Genomic DNA, 18823 nt, shown 5'->3' with positions numbered 1-18823 from the left:
TTTACCATCTGTGGATTCAGCCAACCTCTGATTGATAATTGAAAAACGTGTCTGCTTGAAATATGTACGGATGCTCTTTTTTCCTTGTCTTTATGTCCTATACAGTACAATTAATGGTTCATCTAGCATTTACATTGTCTTAGGTGTGATTGAACATAGGGTACGTTCAGGCTTCATACAAGCACTGTATGTATTTCTATTAGGATCTTGAGCAGATTCTGGTATTTGCAGGGAGTTCTGGATCAAACCTTCATGGATTCTAAGGAAGATATCCTGTATTATTATGCTAAAATATTTTTTATCTAACCAGCTGCTTATGTCATAGTCTTACCGAGGAAAATCTTTAGTCAGTGCTTTTCTCCAGTAACTGGGGCCTTGATTTTAAGTCCTGTGTTTGCTTGTAAGCGCTAAGGGATTTTTTTTCCTTGTAAGAAATGACCATCAAAACTTCCAAGCTGACCCCTATGGACTGCTCTTCCATCTCTGTTAGGAAACAGCCAATAGTCCAGAGCACCTGCTCTGTTTACAAAGAGCCAGTTGGCTAAATAAATTAAAGAACAAAGTGGTTTGCTCTCACTTCTCACATCAGCAAAGGTCCCCTGGTGCTGGTCAGACAAAGGTCTTCATGTGTGTAGTATGTAAGGATCTGTGTGAAACAGCAAGTCTCTCATACCTGTTAGAGGAGCTTCCTCCCGGAGGCAGAGCTGGGCCTGAATGTAAGGAAGCAAGCTTTTCATCTTTCATTGAATTCTCATATTCTTCATTGGAGTGTTTGAAGTTCTTATTGTGTGTCCATTTCAGCCATTTGGTAAATTAATACAGCACACATAAACACACACACACACACACACACACACACACACACAGTAACAGTTACTTCTTAAGTAGGCTTTATATTTTTTGTTAAAGCCAAATTTGATTAAGTTGACAAATGATGCTGCTCTACTGTGAGCTGCCCTCTATGGCACTGTGTGTATTACAGCATGTAATATTCTCTTTAACAAGCTACTGTAGGTGGAGGCCTTGAGAGAAAACTGCAGGATCAGAATGTTCCAGCTGACCTGAAGGGTCAGTGGGAAGCATTCCACCCCCAGGTTCTGCCCTGGGGTCAGGCGATCGGTATATCTCACTGACCCCACTTACACCTCCTCCAGCTCCTGGGTTGGGCCGTGATTCATGCTCTGGTCTTGCATCATCAGGAAAAGGTTTATAAAAGCCAGACATTTCAGCAAGATTTGTAGTACTTTGAATGGAAGTAACGTTTTGGGGGTGGGGTAGGGTGGGGTGGGGAGGTGCTCCGGCATAGGGCATGAGCAATGGAAGCATGTCACCCTAGAGAGTGAAAGCACCTCATCTCACACTGTCCTTCATCTTTAAGAGTTCTGGGTTCATGGAGGCTGCTGTACACCCAGCGCGTATTTTTCTCTCAGTGCTCCGGTGCTATTTTTGATCAGTCTCTATTTCAGTCTGGCACACAGCTCTTAATGTCTCAGAGTGAGTTTGATGCTTTTGCCTTCTGAGGATTGCACTCACTTTTTGGCCGGACAAACAACTGGGGAGCCAGTCGTGGTGGGGCTAGCCGCTTACACTGAACTAGCCTTTTTTCTTTTTTAGAGTAAAAATGATCTAAAAGGAAGCTAGCCATGCAGTTAGTTCCTGTGCTTTGGGCTCCAACTGTCCTCTCCATAAATCAGGCAGCCCTGTTGAAATTAGAGCCTGCTATTTCTGACCGAGCCTGTTGCTCCGGGACTGCTCATCAAGACATACAATTTGCTGTTAATCTTTAGCCCTGGTCTACTGTTCCTGCATAATCCACTTTCCAAAGGTTCATGAAGATAGGAGGTGCTAGCCAACCCCTTCCCCCGCTCATTTAGTTCTGTGACATGTATGGAGCTGGGTGATTATCCATATGCATAGCAGGACTGGCTTGAGACCAGGTTTCTCAGCTGAGGTTCACCTGCAGGGAATCCTGTACTTTTCGTTTCAGGTTCACAATCAAGTTATGATAAGCAGGCAGGACATAAGGCAACCCTGCTGTTACCTGGGGTCTCTGAGTGGCCAAGCCTGTGTCTTGCCCTGGCTGTGCTGCCCTGACCCCAGGCTAGGTTTTTAAATGGACTTAAATTTGCTCTAACATAGGAAATCCCGGATGCTGGCATCTGACTCAGGGTTGCCGCAGCGATGCAACGACGCCACAGTGGTGGTGTGCAGGCTGTAATTACACAGCAGCATTGGGAACCTAGTTCTTGAGGCTTCCCTCCTTCAGCCACTGTGGCTGTTTGTGGTGAACTTGGCCCAGTTACTTCACATTTCAGTGTGTCGGCTGCTTTGTTGGTTTACTGTGATGTTTCTGGGACCTACATCTAGGTGTCTAAAGATGAGGTAATAACATGGAACAGCTCCTAGAGTGGCACCCACCCCAGGCTCTAGGAAATCGCTGCTCTTATTGTTACTATCACTGTCATCCTGAGTTCCAGTAAACCTTAAGAAATGAGCTCTTTAATTTGTTTTTAATTTATTCACTTTACATCCCTCCCCCTCTCCTCTCGTGACCTCCCCTCCCCCAAGCCCCCTGCAATCAGGTTGCTGAAGGACTAGGCGCATCTTTTCCCACTGAAGCCAGACAGTCCATTTAGGGAACTGAGATCCACAGGCAGGCGGGCAGCAGAATCAGGGAGAGTGTTCGCTACCTCCCTACTCCCGCCCCACTCCAGTTGTTGGGGACCAAGCTGCTTATCTACTGTGTATGTGTAGGGGGCCTAGGGCCAACCAGCCCGTGCTTGATCTTTGGTGATTCAGTCTTTGGGAGGCCCCAAGGGTCCAGGTTAGTTGACTCTGCTGGTCTTCCTGTGGGGTCCCTGACTTCTTTGAGTTCCTCAAGCCTTTTCCTAACTTTTCCATAGGATTCCCAGAGCTCCATCTAATGTGTGGTTCTAAGTGTCTGCAACTTTTCCCATTGGCTGCTGGGTGGAACCCCTCCACTGGGTGGAGACACTTCTGCAGGATGCCTTGTTGGCAGCAGACCTCCAGCAGTTTTCTTGCTATGATAAACTGTGGGGGTCACTTCTACTCATCAGCACACCGCTGGGCACTAAGAAGATTTATTGGTTGAGATTAGGACTCATGAGCGCTTTTCAGTGCCTCCACACTGTGATGGGAAATGGCGGCAGGAAGAGATAACAGGATCTATGTGATTTAGGGGGCAGTCAGATAAGAGATTGTTAAAGTAATTAATTGTCTGTTTCCACAAACAAGGGCTCTTTAAGTGGAGAAAGGATTTGCCACATGATACAGACCTGCCTTCTCCCTGCCAGATGCTTCAGACATGGAATTAGTGAAACAGGCATTCTGTGTCCTACAGTCAGTAATTGCCAAGTTCCATCCCTAACCGACTTTGGCACTGAAGAAAGCAAATGGGATAATTCAAGCCCCCACCACTTCTATTCATTTCTGAAAAGATGGCAGACAGCCAGATGATTCAAGCAAGTATCCGAGCCGTGTACTTGTTTGAATACAGCTGTCATTTCTGTGGTCTTGTCCCCAAGTGGAGTTACTTACTTTTTGTAAGATGTACCTCCCTTAAGAAATTGGGAACAAGATAACCAATTTTTATCCCCCCACTTGCCTTGTTAAATACTATTTCCTTCTAGCTGCTCCCTTCAGAAGCCCAAACTTTGTGCCTTGGGTTTCTTAAGGCTTTGGGGGCTGGCATTTTAAGTCTGATTTTGGGTTTTCTTCCCAGATTAACCCTGCATGCCCACTTAAAGAGGCCAGGCTGTGCAGCCTCTTGGGGTGGACAAGGCAGGCTGTGCTTTGGCTTGTGGACTTGCCCATCCATTAACAAGTATTAACTGTGGAAATCTGGATTTAGACTCTCATAATGGGACAGGGTCCTGGAGAGTGAATCCTTTCTGCAGAGTAGTTTCAAAATGTCTGTTTGCAGAAGTGTGGTACACTTGGTTTTTTTTTTTTTTCACATGCCACCGAGTCCGACTAGGCTGGAACCTCAAGTAGATGGGGGTGGGTGGGGGGTGGGTGGGCCCTGGCCCCTTGTTACATCAGAGGAGTGCCACTGCATGCCCTGGAATGCCCGCCCTGGAGGGAACAGGCTCCTTCCCTCATTCTCATGGTGTCCCTTGCCTGGAGTATAGTGCCAGAACATTTAGGAGAGATCTATGCTTCCTATCTCCGAGTCCTTTGTGATTGCTTCAGCTCACCACGATTGTTTTGATGGTCACAGGAACAAATTTGGCTAGAACCTGCCTCAGGGCCTGTTTTCACTTCCCTTGTTAGTCTGATGTCTGAGCTTGATGGGAAGCCAGAACACAGTTCCCGTGTGCATGTACTTCTTACCAGGGGTGTGATAGACAGTTAGTGGTTTTTGACTTCATGTGGCTTGTCTTCTTTTAAAGGCTGATTCTAAATGCCTTATCTTTTATTTCACTTCTCATAGCCTTACTGTGGATAACTACAGCTTGATTTGTTATTTTTTGTTGTGTATGATTTCTAACTACTAATATAAATGCTCTAAGTGATGGCTTGCTTCTTGTTCTTACAGGTACCTCAACAGCAATGAACTGACAGCCATACCATCACTGGGTGCTGCCTCCACACGCGTTCTCTCTCTCTTTCTGTAAGTGGTGCCACCTGGGGACCCTGGGCTGTGTGGTGGGGCCATGGCGGTTACTGACACTGGTTACTGATATTTTTGGTAAACAATGACCTTTCTTTATGTTGCCTAATAATGATTATAGCAAACACTGTATTTGCTGTTTGGGAGTTTAATAGAATTACAAGTTGGAAGTTTTGCTGCATTTCTAACTTGGGGAAAATCAGTCATCATCGTTGTCGTCTTTATTTTTTAAACACCCTGACAGAGGTACATATAAAAGATCCTTTGCTTTAGTAACTTAGTTCTCATTTGGGTAATTAAACTAGGTTAAAAGACTGAGCTATGACAGTTTTATCTTTGTGCAGTGAATTTTGGTAAACCCAGTTTACTTTTAGGGCCCTAGAAAATAATAAAGTACTTAAAAAGCACTGGAATCTTACTAATAGTGAGGAGTAATCTGTCGATGTCTTTGTTAAGCTGAGACAAAACCTATGCATGGTGTTTGCTTATGCATCTCTGTGACAAAGCACCTGATGGAAACAACTTATGCAAGGAAAGATTGATTTTGGTTCACCCATCATAGGGGGTTGCAAGTGGTGTGAGGTCGGTTGGTCTGTTGCAGTAGGAACTGTGGCAGTGGCTGTCCAAATGCCACAGAGAGGCTAGAAGCAGTCCTGGTAACCTCCAAACACCTGCTCCTAGTAGTACACTATGCTACCTAGTCCCAGCTTCTAAGAGTTTCACAACCTCGCCACAAACAATGCCATCAGCCAAGGAACAAACACTCAAACATGTGTCTGTGGGGGACAGTTCAAACTCAAACCATAATACCATGTGTTACTGTAGACAAAACATTCAGGGCCTTAACCAAAAACGAAGAGGACGGAGCTTTGAGGGTGTTGTCATTTAAGCTGCTTCTAGCCTTTTCTGGGGATTAAGCACCTGGCTTCACTCCGTTCCTGCGGCCTCAGGTGAAGTACCACAGGTTCACACTCTCTTGGCGCTCTTTCCCTGAGTACAGTAATGCTCACTACCAGGTTTTACTGGCAGGCAGCTTCCCCTGCAGATTACCCTGAGCTACTGAACTTCCCATCTCCCGCACGTTTCTCTGCATAACTTTGATTTGTTGGTTTAATGATTCATCGTCTCACCTGTATACGTTGTTTTTCCAACATGGGTTTAGCAGGCTGAGCAGAGGGACTTAGCAGGAAGTTAAGAAGATTGCTGGTGTGGCTTGCAGATCTGATTCTGGCCGGCCACAGGAGAATTAGGGCTGCTGTGTCCTGTGAACTGCCCTAGAGCGTAGCTCTTTCTAAGACCTGGTGGCTTGCGGGAGAGTATAGGGAGCAGAGCAGAATGTGACTCTGTGTGCCCTGGAAAAACCGACTTGCCCTCTCACAACCTCTTTCCTTCATTTACAAAATGTGTTCCTTATTCTTTACACATTCCCCAAGAGCAAGCTCAGACCTAAAGGGGAGTGGAAGGAACTTTTGTAAAGCCTTTGTTATCTCAGGAGACATGATACATGGCGTGGCTACTGCCTCTGGCAGGTGGCTTGTCACAGTTCTGTGGACCTTGGTGACCTCTCACTTTTAGGGCCGTAAGATTTGTGAATCAGCCCTTATTCTGTGAGGTGCTTTTGTGAAAGCTGTATCCATTTTAGACAGGCAAAGGTCTGGATTTTTTTTTTTTTATCTGCTTGGCCTTTGTGCATAGCATCTGGAGAGTGTTTAATTGCTGGTAAATTAGGTCAGTTAGCCTGATGTGAAGCTAATTATGGATGTGATAATCCCTTGTGTGTCCATGAAGCACAGCACTTGAAGATGCTTGTAACTTGTGGCTCCTGGAAGCCCAGGTTGCAGACTTGCGGTTCCTGTCAGCTCCAGGCATGCGAGGGTGCAGAGCCCCGTGCCACTCCCACCACAGGCCTTGTTAGGGCTCGCCACATGCCCACTCCTCAGAGTTGGTGAGGAAGCTGGGGAGGACTAGCTCCCCAAAGTCTTCTTAGTTGCAAGCTAGCAGGAGAGCGGATGCTGGAGGAGAGTGCCCTTAAACGTGATGCTGGGTCACTTATTCCAGTGGCAGCCAGGCCTTTGCCATAGTCCCGGGGCCTTGGGTCTTTGAACTTTCTCTTGCTCTACTAACTAAAAATCTGTTCTACTCTTTGGCACCAGTGCCAGGAAGCAGTGGGGTTGTTTGACCCTATTTTCCATCTTCCATTAGACCATGTTGAAATATGCAAAGCAAAAAAAGCCTCCTTTTCTGTTGTGATTCAGTTTGGAAAATGCAGGTTTGTGCTGGCGGCCGCTTCATTGGTGTTCTCTTGTTCCCATCTGACTTGGCCAGTAGTTTCTCTGAAACTAGCAGTTGACTGGATCTTTATCTTTGTTCAGAATCTATCTTCCTGATGAGTTAGCAGTGCGACTCGTAGGGAGAATGGGTATGGGTCATCTTGCTCCCAGCCCATGGGCAGTTGGTCCACGGGCCACTTTGAGCTTCTCACTTTGGTCTGTGGTGTACCACACAGACACGCAGACACACAGACGCTCTGCCTCCACTGCTGCTGATGGTGTGTGAGCCTGTAGGGAGTAGGTCTGACTCTGTGTGGACACCTGCCGTTTACCTTGCAGCTTTAAAGTCTGCTCCTTTCTCTCTTACTCAGGACTGGGTTTCCACATCACAGCTCCCTTCTCTCTAGGTGTCAACCTTGGAAGGCCTCATGGAGGAGGCTCAGTTTCGTGCTTAATATCAGGGCATCAAAAGAGTCTGAAACACTGGGGTATCAGCACAATTTCAGTTGGTTATTGCTTTCTGATTGAAGGGATCTGATTCAATTAATGTGTTTGTCAAAGAGCAGGTTTATTTGCATTAATGTTGAGGATAATGCCAAAGCCATTTATCTTTAATAACAGAAAGCATGAAAACCCAAGGAAAGCTTTTTAATGGAGTGAGGGAGCTCATTTCGTAAAAATGGATCTCAGAAAAAGAAACAGACTTTTGTTAGAAAGGAACAGAATCTGCCAGTAGATTTTTATGTTTGAGATAAAAAAAAAATTTTGGTTTTTGTGGGGCAGGGGGAGTTCAGAAAACTCAAGTTTTGATTCTCAGGGCAACAATAATTTTGCCTGACAAATCAGTCCCAATTCTGTTGAAGGTTTGTGCTTTTCCTCCAGCATTACTGCATTAGACTATTGAGTAGTGGAAGTGGTTCTTCATTCATCACTGCAAAGAAGTGGGCTTTGACTCTGCCTCTTGCAACTGCTGCAGCATATTTCTCAAGTGATCCTTGTAGATCCTGTGTACAGATCCTGCTGTACTCCTCCTTGTGTCAGACACTGCAGACTTTAACTTGTCACCACACCGTGCTTTGTTCTTCTCAATCCATGGCCTGGATAGGCAGGACACCTGGATAGGCAGTTAGCTACACAGAATCGATGCGACTTTGTAATATTGCTATTTAAAGTTTATGTTGCTGCTTCAAAATGCTTCTCTTACAGTTACTATTATTATTACTTTTACTTTAGCTCATGTGTATGGTTGTTATATCTCTACATGCCTGGTGCTCACAGAGGCCAGAGGAAGGCATTATGTCACTTGAAGCTGGAGTTATCAGTGGTTGTGGGCTGCTCTATGGTTACTGGGAATCAAACTTAGATCCTCTGGAAGAGCAGCCAGTATAGAAATCAATTCATAATGAAAGTGTAATTGAAAAGCAGTTTTAAAGGGGAGATAGCTGTGATCGGCAGACAGCCTCCACCTCCATCCCCACTCCTGCCATGACCACATGCCTGGGAGCCAGAGACTTGGGGATTTCATTGAACTTTGGAAATTATGCCTGACGTCAAGTCCTGAGTTAAGACCATCAGTAACTCAGCTTGAAGCACAGGCAAATTATTTTTTTCTCCTCTTCTTCCTCTTCCTCCTCCCTCTTTTTCTTCTTCTTTGCTGTGTATTATGTTTTAGAGACAGATCATAGTTCACAGTCACAGGTATAACTTGGCTGTATATAGAACTCAGTTGCTAATGTTCCTGAAGCAGGGTTTGTGCATTGGGACAGGAGTGTTTTTACCCTTCACCTGAGATATAAATGGAGAAGAGGCTCTTGCCTTTGACTCCCTAACTGTCTAGACTTCTGTGAGTGCGTCTCCAAAGGGGCAGTATTTGCAGACATACTAAAGAGCTCATGGGAGAAAGCCCCTTCTTTAGCACATGATGTTTATCCCAGGAAGGATGAAATAATGGATTCATCCTTTATAGCTGAGGCTGACTGTCAGATGGGGGGCTCATTTTACTATTGTATAAGTGGACGTTGTGGAGTGTGCACAGTTGAGGTGGCTGTAGCTGCTCCCCTTGTTGGTGTACGATTTGGCACTCACCAGGAAAAGAAAGACAATCAAGGGTGTTGAAAGCTGAGTCAATAGTTCTGTTTGGGACAAGAGAATTAGCTTATGTTTTTCAAGGTTCTGTTGTCCTGCTGTGGAGGACCACTGCCTAGCTTTATGTAAGATGTGGGAGAGGAGCCCCAGGCTGATGTATTCTTCCCAAGCCCGTTGGACTTTGGAAGACAATAAACCAGACATTTCCTGGTGTCACCCGTGTGGTGACCTGGAGTAGTGGGCTCAAGGTGAATACTCCTGAGAGTTGAATGGCAGGTGGCCTACTTGGGGCTCTGCAGCTCGGGCTCTGGTGCTAGGGAGGGAAGGAGCCGAGGAGCTCTCCTGTGTGTGCCCTGACCTGGCAGGACACACGCTGCCCATGAACAGGCGAGGAGAGCCCTCCCTGCTGGCTGTTGAAGCTTCCCCAGGCAGGAGCCACCTTACTGCCACTTACCTTACCATGGATATCAGTTACTGGGTTCTCTGAGGTCCTCGTCCTCACCTAAGCCCTGAAGTGCCTCTCTGTTTCATGTGGCAGTTAGAAAGGGGTGTTGGTGAGGTATGCAGTTCTCTCCTTGCCCTAATGGGACCCCTCTTGTCTTTTCTCAGCTTTGAATTGTATATAACCCTGCCATTTCTTCTTGCTTTCCCAGCCTTCTGCCCCAGGGAGGCTTTAGTCCTCATCATTGGTAGGCAAAAGAGATAATGAAGAACCAGCTTGCCTCCATTTTAGGCATAAAAGCTATCTTATAATAAAGACAAAACTAGGTTCTTTCCTGTTTATGATTAAACCTGTTTCTCAAGCATTAGGCTATGGTCCCTGTAACCTTAACTACAAATGGTCCTGGGCTGCCTGTTTCAGGTGTGGCAGTCATGTCTTTATTTCAAGAAGCTAATAAGCTTCTTGCTGCCCTCTCTTTGCATCAAAGGGTTGCTATGGCTACCTTGTTGCGACCACCTGTTATGCCCACCTTTCAACCTTGTCTTTTTTTCAGGAATCGTGATGGCTAACTTGTTATGCTTACGGTCTGCTCCTGTAGCCCTGCCCTTTTTGCCTGCCAACTCCCCATTTGGGAACCCTGTACCCCTGAGCTATAAAAGTCTTGTCTTCCTCACATCCAGGGCTGCTCTCTAAAATTCCAACTTAAGGTGAGACAGTTGGCTGGCCAGTCCCAGATGCACCTCTAAACTAAAGCTTGCTTTAGCTTGCTTTATCTCCTCACAGTGCTCAGGCTTCACAGTAAAGGAAGAGCAGTGGGGCCCACGCTGGTTCCTCATGGACTTGGCAGTTGAACTGGCTCCCGGGAGCCTCATCTGCTGGAAGGCTCCCAGGAGGCTCCTAGGAAGTTCAGTAACAACTGCTCTGTCTTCTTTTCCTAAGGAACAACACCTACCTGCAGAGAAAGACAGAGAAACAGATAATCATCATACAAGGGCTGGGTGCTGTCTGAGGTCCCTTCATGTTGCTGATGTTTGCATGACAGGAAAGACTCTCGATAGAGTCATTTGACCCAAGGCTGCTTATCCTGTCTGTGGTAGTAGAGTATGGCGTGAAGGTATCAGAGATTAACAGAGTCTAAGCCAGTTGGCAGAGAGGCTGGAAACCCCTCCCCACCTGGCTATATGAACCAGAAGTTCAGGCAAAAGCCCACAAAATCATCAAGAGAGGATAGGTGTGATGGGTATGACCAGCAGAGCCTCCAGGCTTAGGGCAGGAAGCTTTGACAAAGGTCTCAGCCCTGTCCCAGCTGTGTAGTCCAGTCCCATTCTTAGGAGTGCCTTTCTCTTCCTTAATGCACTGCCCGATTTCTATCACTGTCCGTGTGTCCCTATTGTAATCTTTGCTCCATGACTCAAGAATTTGGAAATCTCAGTGGCTACCCTGTGTACTCTGATCCACAACTCTAATATTAGACTTCCATTCTTACTCCTCCCTGCAGTGGGTTTAATTTACCACTGTTCGGCTAGCACAGTGAAACCCTGAGGCATTGAGGGGTACTTGTAGGACGATTAGGACATGGCTAGCTTTAGTTTGGGCCAATTTGCTTTTTTCTGTCTTTTTTCTTTGTCAGCAAATGGGTTGTTAGGCAAGCCAGCAAGCTTCTGTTGAAAGGCCAAGAAGGACCTGTAGACTCAGAACTGCAGCCTCATTGGATGCTGGGTTCCACCAGTGAGCCTCAAAATAGAAAAATATCTGCTTTACACAGTGATCAGTCCTGTGTCCCAGCAGCTTCCCGGGGGTTCTGGACTGCAGACGTCCTTTTGCCCCCAGTTGAAGTGAGCCTTTCTCTGGGAAAGGAGCCCATGTGGCCTGCCTCCTAGAGAGCCTGCCAAATTACACAGTCATGACTGGTCATTTTCCTTCTCTCTCCCCCCCTCCCTGTTCTTTGAGAGTGGGGGTGGTGGTAAGCCAGGGAGATGAGAGGTACATCTGCAAGTTATTTGCTGAGAAAGTGAAGGGAACACCAGCTGCAGAGCTGGGGGAGCCCAGGCAGGGGGGCGGGGGCGGAATACCAACTTGGTCATGGAGGTCCCTGCCTTTCTGGGAACTCAGCAGCCGAAGTTGTGCATCGGCTGCTGATAGTAGGCCTTTGGATGGTGTGTTCTCTCTCTCTCTCTCTCTCTCTCTCTCTCTCTCTCTCTCTCTCTCTCTCTCTCTCTCTCCCCCTCCCTCCCTCTCCCTCTCCCTCTCCCTCTCCCTCTCCCTCTCCTCTCTCTCCTCTCCCTTCTCCCCTCTCCTCTCTCCCCTCCTTCTCTCTCCCTTTGTTCCTCCCCTTTCTCTCCCTCTCTCAATATAGTACAGGATCCAGTGGGAATACAGGCTGCTCCTGATGCTTGAGAAACCACGGAAGACTTGGAGGGGAGGAGCCACTCCTTGCAGCAGCGGGTTCTGAACACCCCCCAGGGCTCTGTGACTTGCAGCTTGGAAGCAGAGCTGCTCTGGTTGCACAACCTCCCGTGTGAAAGGGGCTGGCTCCTGCCCACACCCGCAGACTCATTCCAACTGGGCCATTTCCTTCTCCCCTCCTCCCCCTCCCCACTTCCTGCAGGTGGTTTTTCTAATCCAGTTAGCACTTGGGGAAGCCTCTTGTGCATGTGCACCTAATCCGAAAATGGCTGGCTTGACTTTGACCTGCAGCATGACCTTGCAAAGAAGGCTGGGCCTATTGTGTCTGCTCACACCTGGGAGCCATTTTCAGCTGTCCTAGCCCAAGTGAAAGAAATGTGTTCGTGTTTATAAGTGACAGGCCTTTCTTTCATAAGGCCTGTCATTGTTGGGCAGTATATATGGAATGCAGAATCAACCCACTTGTGCAGAGGTTGATAGGTGACATGACTTGGTATATTGACAGGCATATGAAATAGACATTTTTTTAAATTAAAAAAAATGACCAGACGTTATCCTTCCACCTTTCTTATATAAAACGTTGATAGCAGCTTTGGTGTGTATAAGCCTTGTTCTGCGTGTGTTCTGAGCTGCAATTCAGTAGTCCAGTGAGATGAGAAAGGCACAGAGCAGGCCAGTATCTTCCCTGAGCTTCCTTCTCTCCACTTCTCAGGCTAGTTGCTCACTTTGTTCTGGAACTTGTGGTCTGGGCACTTAGGAGGGTTTTGTCAAGTCCTGAGCTGACATATCAAGTTGAATTAGGTGTGAGACACCTCGGAGCTGAGCGTGGGGCAAGCTGCTCTGCCCAGGTAGTGCTTACCTTACAGGCAGGCCTCGGTGGCCTCGGTGAGCTCATTTGGAGCAGATTGGCTCTCATTCTCATTAAGGATTGCAAATCCACGGAAGGCTCCACGCTCTGCAGTTGAGGCTGAGCCTCCCATCCTCTCCCACAGCCGGGTCCTCTGGGGGCTGTGGCTGTCTACTCCTAAGAGCACATCCAGGGAAGTGAGCTTGCTGCCAAGCCTCTGCAGAGCCCCAGCCCCTTTGGTAATGCCAGCAGAGTTGCCCATAATGGGGACCTGCCCTTGAAGACATGACTCTAGGGCAGATTCCGGAGTAGTTTCCTCACTTCCTGGATGTATTTCAAACCCAAACAGCTGAGGCAAAGGTGCCAATTTGTGGTTTCTCTTCCCAGCTTCTTAACTGGGTGCTGAGTGAGTGTGGGGAGGCTGCAGCACTGGCACCCTGGGCTCCGTCTCCAGTGCCAGCAGCCTCTGCACAGCTGCTTGGGGCAGAGCCTCGGGATAAAAGGTGCTGTCCCTGGGAGCGCTGCTGGGAAGTCACTTCTGGACCACGTGGCTCTGTGCCGAAGGTAAATGCAAATGTGGTCTCCTTACTGTCTCCCGCAGCTTCAGGTTGGGGTGAGGTGGCTCTTGCTTTGTTGCTGTGCTCTGAGGCTGTTGGTTTTTTTTACCTGAAATGAGGAGGCCTGGAATTAGACAGTCTGCCCAGAATTGATCTTACTTCAGGAATTCCTTCTGAAGGATCTCTTGTAAACCGTTGGAATTTCTCTCTCTCTCTCTCTCTCTCTCTCTCTCTCTCTCTCTCTCTCTGTGTGTGTGTGTGTGTGTGTGTGTGTGTGTGTGTGTGTTCATTCTTGGCTTTCTGGTATATTAGTTTCTTTATTGGAAGCTGTGGAGTATAGCTCTCTCACTGCACCAGGCCTTCGGTCAGCTGTGACTGTCCTGGCATTTTGTTCTTGTTACACTTTTTAGTTTAGGGTAATTGTTGATTGACAAGTGGCTGTGAGAAATAGAAATTCTCTGAATAGCATTAGCTCTATTTCCTCAGTGGCACAATCTTGTAAAATTTCATAACAGGACATTCATGTCATATAGTCAAGTCCTAGAACATATCCATACCCACTAAAGGCCCTCTTGCATGGTATCCACTTCCTTCTGCTCCCACACCAAGGAGCTATTGGCCTATACTTTTTTAGGGTTAGGGTTAGGGTTGGGTTAGGGTTGGGTTAGGGTTGGGTTAGAGTTGGGTTAGAGTTAAAGACGGAAATGGAGCTGTGCAGCACAGTCTGCTGGGATTGGTCCTTTCGCTTAGTGTTCCCTTGAGGTTGATGTGGGTTTATGTGCTGATACTTTGTTCCTTTCTGATTCCAGGTTGTATTCCATAGTGTAGAAATATCATACTTTGTCTAATCTTTCTTTCACCCATTGAAGGACATCTGTGCTTCTTCCAGGTTTTGATTGTTCTGAATAAAGCTGCTGTGACCACTCATCTTCAGGTTTTTGTGTGAACATACCTTTTCATTATTCTGGGATACATGCCTCAAAGTTCAGTGGACAAGCTGCCTGGCATTGCATGGCTTATATGGTTTTTTGTTTGTTTGTTTGTTTGTTTGTTTTTAAAGAAACTCCTGGACTCTTCGAGAATAGCTGTGGCATTTCATATTTCTACAAGCAATGTATAGATAACCCACTTGTTTTTGTTTTTGTTTTTGTTTTCTGGTTAGTGTTTGGTGATATATTTTATTTTTTAATTCTTTGGCTATTCTGCTAACTTCTTAAATATATATATATATTTTTTTTTCATTGTGATTTAAATTTGCATTTCGCTGATGGTCAGTGATGTTGAACATTGTCTCCTGTCTTATTTGCTACCTGTGGGCTATTTTAGTTTTTGCTGTATTTTTGATACAGCCCAGGCTGGCTCTTGTACCACAGTGCCCAACTGTCTGTGAATCTTTTTGCTGAAATGTCAGACTTCTTGTTTATTTTCAAACTAGTATTTTACTTTACTTTTGGTATTTGAGTTTCATAAGGTCTTTACATACCCAGATCCTGGGTCTGCACTGGATGTGTGGTGTGAACATGTTTTCCCCTACTCTGATATTTGGAGGTAAAATCTAGTACATTACTTCCTCACCTTCTGGATTGTGCTTTTAGGGTCAGGTCTAAGAATTTGCCTAGGGCTAAGCTGAATGTTTTTCTCTTCTTTTTTTTTTTCCCCATATGTTTTGCAGGCTTACTTTTGGCATTTAAGTGCACTATGACATGCTTTAAATGCAAGAAAGAAACAGCACATGCTTGCCCTGGTGGGCCTGCAGAGCAGACTGCATGGGGGTCTGGTATTCGGGGGTGCAGCACAGTGACATTGACTGTGGTGTTGCTCTGGTGCTGTGGCAGTTGTGTCATGTATGGGGTGGATAAGGAGGGCATCATTAAAGGGCCAGTTCATAAGCCCATCCTTGATTCTCCAAGTGTACTTAGTTCATATGCTGAAAGGCTTGGGAAGTCGTGTGGTAAGAGAGAGTCTAAATCTTGTGATCAGGAGATCAAAAGTCCTCCAGATGAGGCAGGAAACAGGCCTGGTTTTATTTTTAAAGGCTCAACATGGTATAACTCCCCAGAGGGAGAGGACTTTGTCTTAGAGGCTGCAGCCAAATGCTGAAACAGCTTCCTCCTCTGCCTGGAACTGCAGGGCTATTTCAAAGCTGGCTTATGGACCTAGGAGAATGTTTCGGTGGCAAGCAGCCCTTTGGTAGCCCCTGAAGAAATTTCTAGGACATCCTGGCTTCATCTTTCTGTTCTCTTCTTGGGCTTCTTCTGCGCACAGGACATCATAGCTAGGAATCTGAGAACACCTGGGATTACACCCTAGTGAGCTGGATGACTCCCAGCCAGGGTGTAGCCTCTGAGTTTGGATCTGGATCAGCCTCGACTGGCATGGTTGGGAGCAGAGGGTGGAAGGCCTCTCCTTGGAGAATGCTTCTGTGTCATCATGCTTTCAGCCTAGAAATGAGCGGTGCTTCTGTGTAGGCAAGGGGAAGCTCACCACGTTAGTCAGACTCTGTATATAGAGGAGGTCTAATGCCCTAGAGCAGCAATGTGTTTATAGATGGTGGGCTAAGGGCCTGAGAAGGCCTTTGCAGGTGTGTGGGTCACTAGGGTAGATATGCAATGTTTCCTAGGTTCATTTACTTCCTCAGCATCTATAGAGATAGGTCTTACCACTGTTCTGATCATATGGTAGTCCAGCACAGGGGATGCTTCTTTCTGATGGGAGGTTCTGGGCTCTGTTCATTGATGATCTCTTCCCCAAAGATCTGATGACCACCCTCCTCCATCATCGCTGAGAGTATGGGATTTACATTCTGAGCTCCTGTATAAAGTCATTTCCATCTGCAAAGTGGGCAGGCCAGCCTATCTGTGAATAAGCTCCAGTGAGTTTAATCCAGGTTCCAGCTACAATGGCTGGTGTCTACTCTAGGTGTCTACCACCTAGAGTAGGCTCACATGCTGTCAGACTGTGTTAGGGTACAGGGTTCTATAGGAGACTCCAGACTGCAGTATCCAAAATCTTCTTCTGTGCAGAGTGCACACATAGCTAATCAGTGAAGGCTGTGCCCCATACCTAGGTATTTCCAGTTAAAGATTAGGTCTCACAAGGGTCAGAGTGATGGCTCAGTGGTTAAGAGTCTTGATTGCTTTTCCAGAGGACCAATATTCAATTCCCAGCACCTACATGACTCCAGGCCCAGGAACTCTGGTGTCCTCCTCTGTCCTTTATAGGTACTGCACAAATGTGCACAGATATATATATTCAGAAAAAAAAACAAAAACAAAAACACTTCTATACATAAAATAAATAAAATCTAAGAAAATAATTTTTAAAAAGATTATAATGATCCTACAGCATCCAATGTGCATTTAACTGGTTTTTATTTTTATTTTTTTTAAATAAGCTTATTTACCAAATAGGAAAGCACAGTGGTAATTGTGCAAAATAGTAAGAGTGAAGATTTGATTGCTGTGTCTACTCTGATGGTGAGAGCCATGCCCTACTTTTCTTTCTGTCTAGGATTTTTAGAATGGTCACCATGCACACTGGCAATCCTGCCTCTGGCTTACTACATTGGATGGACGATGTTCTGGTGTCTACTTGACACCCAAGGATGACATAAAGTATGACCATATGACAGAGTCTGCTCTGTTTGAGAATGTGGAATGAGGTTACCCTGCTGTTTCTCATTCTAGTTACACCTTTTATCTGGTCCTGGCTAGTAAGGTCAGTAGAAAGAGGGAGCACAAGAGTTGGGGCTCCCCTTACAAACCAGCATTTGGGGGGGGGGTCTCTTTCATGAGAACCCTTGCTGGATAGAGCCCTTAGTGGAGAGAGACTGTTCGTCATGGCTTCTTGGTCAGAGTAGCTGGGGTATGTTGCTGGCCTGAAAAGGTCTTCCCATCTGCCATCTCCTGCCTTTCCTCCTTCTCCATCCCAGTAACAGGAATTAAAATCCACTTCGAGCACTGCTAAGGACAAGGGACTGGGCTGTAACATGAGTGCTGCCTGGCTTTGCCTGACTTGGTTGTTCAGAGACAACTGCCCAGACCCTGGGGCTGGGAGAATCTGTGCTCCTCATTGTTCTGTGTAGGAGTTTTCTCTCCTACAGGCATGGGCCATGACGTGCAAGACTGGCCTTAGACTTGTTTACTCTAAGTCAGGAGAGGCCAGGCTGGTCTTGCTGAACCCTTGGCCCTTTGGTTGTGCCAGCGATGGAGGCTTGACAGCCTGGCAATCTGCTAAGGCGTAGTGGAGGGGATGCAGGGAAGCAGCACGGGTGAGCTAGGATGTGTGAGGTAACAGATGTACCTCATAGGGGGACATGGAAGATTAAGCTGAGAGAGCATCTGGGGGCCGTGTTGGTGGCTTTGACCAGGAAAGAATTGATTTGTGGCTTTCCATGTAGGATGTCTGTGTGTAGGTGGGAATTCTGATGGTCTCATGACTCTGATAGACACCATGCTGCCCTGCCCAGATATCTGGACAGATTCCCTTCCTGCAGGGATGGAAGGAAGTCCAAGTCCCAGCCAGTATTGGGGATCCCAGCATGAGTCCCCAGGGATTAAAGGCAGATGTGGCTTTTAGAACACACTGGTCAGTGGCATCTGATTGGAACCCTTCTGAGGGAGTGGGAAAGCATTGTGCTGGTGACATTAGGATGACTCAGCCTGCCGTCCTGAGCAGGCAAAAGAAACAGCAGCCAGTCTTGATCTAGCAGTGTCTCACTCATTGTTGCTACCTTGGGCCCATCCAGAGTCTCAGTGTTTGGGGCTAAGTGAACACCAGAAAGGTGTGAGTAACTCAGAAACCCACTTCTCCCCACTGTTTTCTTTAAAATTGCCCATAGGTTCCTTATGCAGAAAAGAGAGTTAACTCTCTGCTTTACTTTTAACTCCTTTGTTACAAAAGGTTAGGCTTGATGGTTTGATTTGTATTTTTTTCTATGTAATTGTCAGGTTGAACTAGAGTTGTAATTCACTTGTTTTCTCAACAAACCCTGGTAGAGCAACTTCTGTATTCTAAGCATTTTTCTGGGTATTGAGGGTATAGTGGTAATGAGAAGTGGACACACTCAGCCAGTGTGGACTTTGCCTTCTGCTGCTGTGACCTCAAGGCTTCAGGAGACTTTTGAGGTGGAGCAGAGATTTGAGACTGTCTCACCTTGCAGCCCAGGTAACTCTGCTCTCACTGGCTGGCTTCAAGCTCAGTCTTCCCCTGCCTCATCCCCCAAGTGATCAGATTATTGGCACGGGCCATCTGCTCCTGGCTGAGGTTTTATTTTTAATTATATATTTTTAGAGCAGGTACAGGCTTATAGAATAGTTGTACGGAGCATTCCTCTAGCACCCCCTTCCGCCCCAGTGGTTGCTTCCCTGGTCTTACTGTGCTTCATTATTTATACTTGATGAACCAAAAGTTGATACAGGTCTGTGGATCTGAATGTGCAGTGACTACCCTGAGATTCCACCTGTTTTACAATCCCTCCCCCTTCCCTATCCCTTCTTGGCAACTACTGATACCCTACTGTCTGGGTGTTTTTATCTTCTCAGAGTTTCTCAGAATGCTGTTCTTCTGAATATGTATTAGAAA

The 18823-nt window shown here is 46.5% G+C and overlaps 1 protein-coding gene across 1 annotated transcript in view; it reads left to right on the top strand.

The window, feature by feature from the left end:
• Nucleotides 1-18823, top strand: part of Lrig1 (leucine rich repeats and immunoglobulin like domains 1) — a 100198-nt gene that overhangs the window by 41660 nt on the left and 39715 nt on the right. The window contains exon 3 of the mRNA XM_052174379.1: nt 4559-4633. Within this exon, the coding sequence (XP_052030339.1) occupies nt 4559-4633 (75 nt within the window). The remainder of the gene's footprint in view (nt 1-4558; nt 4634-18823) is intronic.

Source organism: Apodemus sylvaticus, chromosome 2 (genome assembly GCF_947179515.1).
Source record: "Apodemus sylvaticus chromosome 2, mApoSyl1.1, whole genome shotgun sequence".
Taxonomy (NCBI): Eukaryota; Metazoa; Chordata; class Mammalia; order Rodentia; family Muridae; genus Apodemus; species Apodemus sylvaticus.
Note: the sequence above shows the minus strand (reverse complement) of the source record. Positions and strands in the feature narration are given on the sequence as shown.